General features: G+C 40.8%; 1 protein-coding gene across 1 annotated transcript; it reads left to right on the top strand.

The window, feature by feature from the left end:
- Positions 1-695: 695 nt before the first annotated feature.
- On the top strand, positions 696-1628 carry LOC143402302 (olfactory receptor 2A14-like). The gene has a single exon (XM_076859701.2). The coding sequence runs from the start codon at positions 696-698 to the stop codon at positions 1626-1628; it is 933 nt and encodes a 310-aa protein (XP_076715816.2).
- Positions 1629-3177: the final 1549 nt, after the last annotated feature.

Genomic DNA, 3177 nt, shown 5'->3' with positions numbered 1-3177 from the left:
TTTAGAAGGGACTTCAAATCTGAAGTTAGTGGGTAGAAAGCATGTTGAGAAGGTAAGTGGGGCGGGGGGCAGGTGTATGAACAGCAGAGGACACATGGGTCCCATCACCTCACATCTTGACCCAGGAATGAAAGTACTCCTAGGGCAGCATTTTTTCAGAATCACCTCATCTTAAATGACATTAGTAATCATAACTCCCACCATGAAGAGGAAACCAGAATATGTGACTTCTCTAAAACAACATAAGTGTGCATGTGAGTATATGTATCCACCTATATAGAGTATATGACAGTAGATCCTATACTATTTTAACCGTATTTTGTCATCTATACTAAGATTTGGGGCCAGTGATGTGGCTTAGCAATAGAGTACTTGCCTAGCATCCATGAGGCTCTGCGCTCATTCCATAGCACAGTAAAAAAAAAAAAAAAAAAAAAAAAGAGAAGAAGAAAAGGAAAGCAAATATTATTTTTTTCTTATTATTCCACTGATGCAATGTATTTTTTTTCCTCTCTCATTTTTATGATCAAACCAAGTTATTTTCTGGAACATATCTGAAAATAAATGAGAGCAAATTCATCCTAAATGATCCATTTCCAAGTGCTCCCTCTGTGACATCCACTGACTACCTTGCATCTTTGCTCCACAGCTCTGACCAACTGCCCTGGTCCAGGTCTCCTCTCTGCTGGAAGAGCATGGGAGGCAACCAGACATGGATCACTCAGGTCACTTTGCTGGGATTCCAGGTGGATCCGGCACTGCAGTGTTTCCTCTGTGGACTTTTCTCTGTCTTCTACACCTTCACCCTGCTGGGGAATGGGATCATCCTTGGGATTATCTGTCTGGACCCCAGGCTGCACACACCCATGTACTTCTTCCTCTCTCATCTGGCTGTACTTGACATGTCCTATGCTTCCAACAATGTCCCTAATATGCTGGCAAACCTCGTGAACCAAAGAAAAACCATCTCCTTTGTTCCATGCCTCATACAAACATTCCTGTACTTGGCTTTTGCTGCTACAGAGTGCCTGATTTTGGTAGCAATGTCCTATGATCGGTATGTGGCCATCTGTCACCCCCTACATTATGCTGTCATCATGAGCTGGAGAGTGTGCACCATCCTGGCTGCTGCTTCCTGGGTGTTTAGCTCTCTACTGTCCCTGGTCCACCTGGTCCTCATCCTGAGGCTGCCCTTCTGTGGGCCTCACGAGGTCAACCACTTCTTCTGTGAGATCCTGTCTGTCCTCAAGCTGGCCTGTGCCGACACCAGGCTCAACCAACTCTGCATCTTTGCAGCCTGCGTGTTCGTCCTGGTGGGGCCCCTGTGCTGCGTGCTGGTGTCCTACACGCGCATCCTGCTGGCCATCCTGAGGATCCAGTCAGGGGAGGGCCGCAGAAAGGCCTTCTCCACCTGCTCCTCCCACCTCTGTGTGGTGGGGCTCTTCTTTGGCAGCGCCATCGTCATGTACATGGCCCCCCAGTCCCGCCACCCTGAGGAGCAGCAGAAGATCCTCTCCCTGTTCTACAGCCTTTTCAACCCCATGCTGAACCCCCTGATCTACAGCCTGAGGAACGCAGAGGTCAAGGGTGCCCTGCGCAGGGTGCTGAGGAAGGAGAGGCTGATCTGACAGTCCCCATGTCAGATGGGGAGGGACTTTGCTTCCTATGAAGTAATGGGAGTTGGCAATTTTTTTGCCCTTTGAATATGTGCTACCTTAAATGCAATGTTGTGGACTTATAAATATATAAATTTATAAACGTATAAGATTGATAAGGATGATGTAGTACAGAAGATCTTTGAAAAACAAATAGATGAATGCCTTAATGGATTTCAGTGTAAACTGATCTATAGAAAAGACATGAAAACAACAGATATGAAGTTTGAAAGGTTGACTAATATTAGGTCTTTACAATTAATCATGGCTTGTCCAGGTCACCATTAGGAAGCAAACAAAAACTGTAGCTACAGACCTTATAGAATTTTCTTTCCAGCAAAATGTAGACAATTCATATAAAATTTCTTTCTAAGCAATGATATTAGATATAAATTGCCAAGTTTTATGGAATGGTGAAAGAACTTACATAGACTTATTATAAATACAAGCATTTAATAAACCCATGAAGTGCTGTTCACCATCTAATGATTAATAAGAAAATGTAAATTAAACACCATGAGTTACTACTTAATATCCAGTAGAATGGCTGAAATTTTAATGGAATATTCATCATTGGATGATTGGAAATCTAATGCCAACTATTGAAAAATAGTCAATACTAGCAAAGTCTTCATGGGTTCATGAGAGCACATTATATAACCTCTACATCAACCATTAGTGACTTCTTCCTGTAGAGTGACACAGAAAAATTCTTAAGATATTGAGGACCATTTTCTCTGCCATAGCTCAACTCGAGCAAAAGTAGGCTGAAAAGATATGCAAATGAATGTGGCTATGTTTTAATAGAATCTTCTTTGCAAACACAATCTTAACACAATCTTCTTTGCAAGATCAAATGTGGCTGAGGCCTAATACTTTGTCAGTCTTTCCTCTAGACTTAGAAGATGGACTAGTTCTGTCTGATTCAAAGTTAGAGGCTTTCATTGGAGTTGGTGGGTGGGGTGGGGACAGGGACTGTGTAATTAATTGTGGTTAAAAACAAGACCCAGTGGTCACTTTGAAGCCACTCTAGAGCAAGGCTTTTACTTCCAATAACTTCTAAAACACAATATGACTTGAAGGTCTAAAAATATCCATGGTTACTCTGCCACATTCATATAATGATATTAACCACCCTATAAAAATAATCACAGAGCTATCTTATACAGATTAGGGATTTTTTTAAAGGTGGATTTATCAAAATCTTAGTTTAAAAAAATAGCTGTTTTACTGGAAGTTCTTTATATCTTTATGTTGAAATAGTTCTTGTTTTATTTATATATTCAGAAAGACATTGTTCATCTCAGCCTACATTACACTGGTAATCATTTTGTCTGTATAAAACCAAATAACAACCAGAGATTCTTTAAAGATTAATTAAGTTTATTTGGGGATAAAATATATTGCAATGGGAACATGTGTGTCATTATAAACTGTGAGACTATTCGAGTATGAGGCAAAGGGGAATTTTATATGAGATATTTCAAAGCAATAATCATTGGCCACAAGAATGAGTAACCAG

This window comes from Callospermophilus lateralis, chromosome 1, assembly GCF_048772815.1.
Source record: "Callospermophilus lateralis isolate mCalLat2 chromosome 1, mCalLat2.hap1, whole genome shotgun sequence".
In the NCBI taxonomy this organism is placed as follows: domain Eukaryota; kingdom Metazoa; phylum Chordata; class Mammalia; order Rodentia; family Sciuridae; genus Callospermophilus; species Callospermophilus lateralis.
The sequence above is the reverse complement of the archived record's forward strand: the minus strand, read 5'-3'. Positions and strand labels throughout refer to the sequence as shown.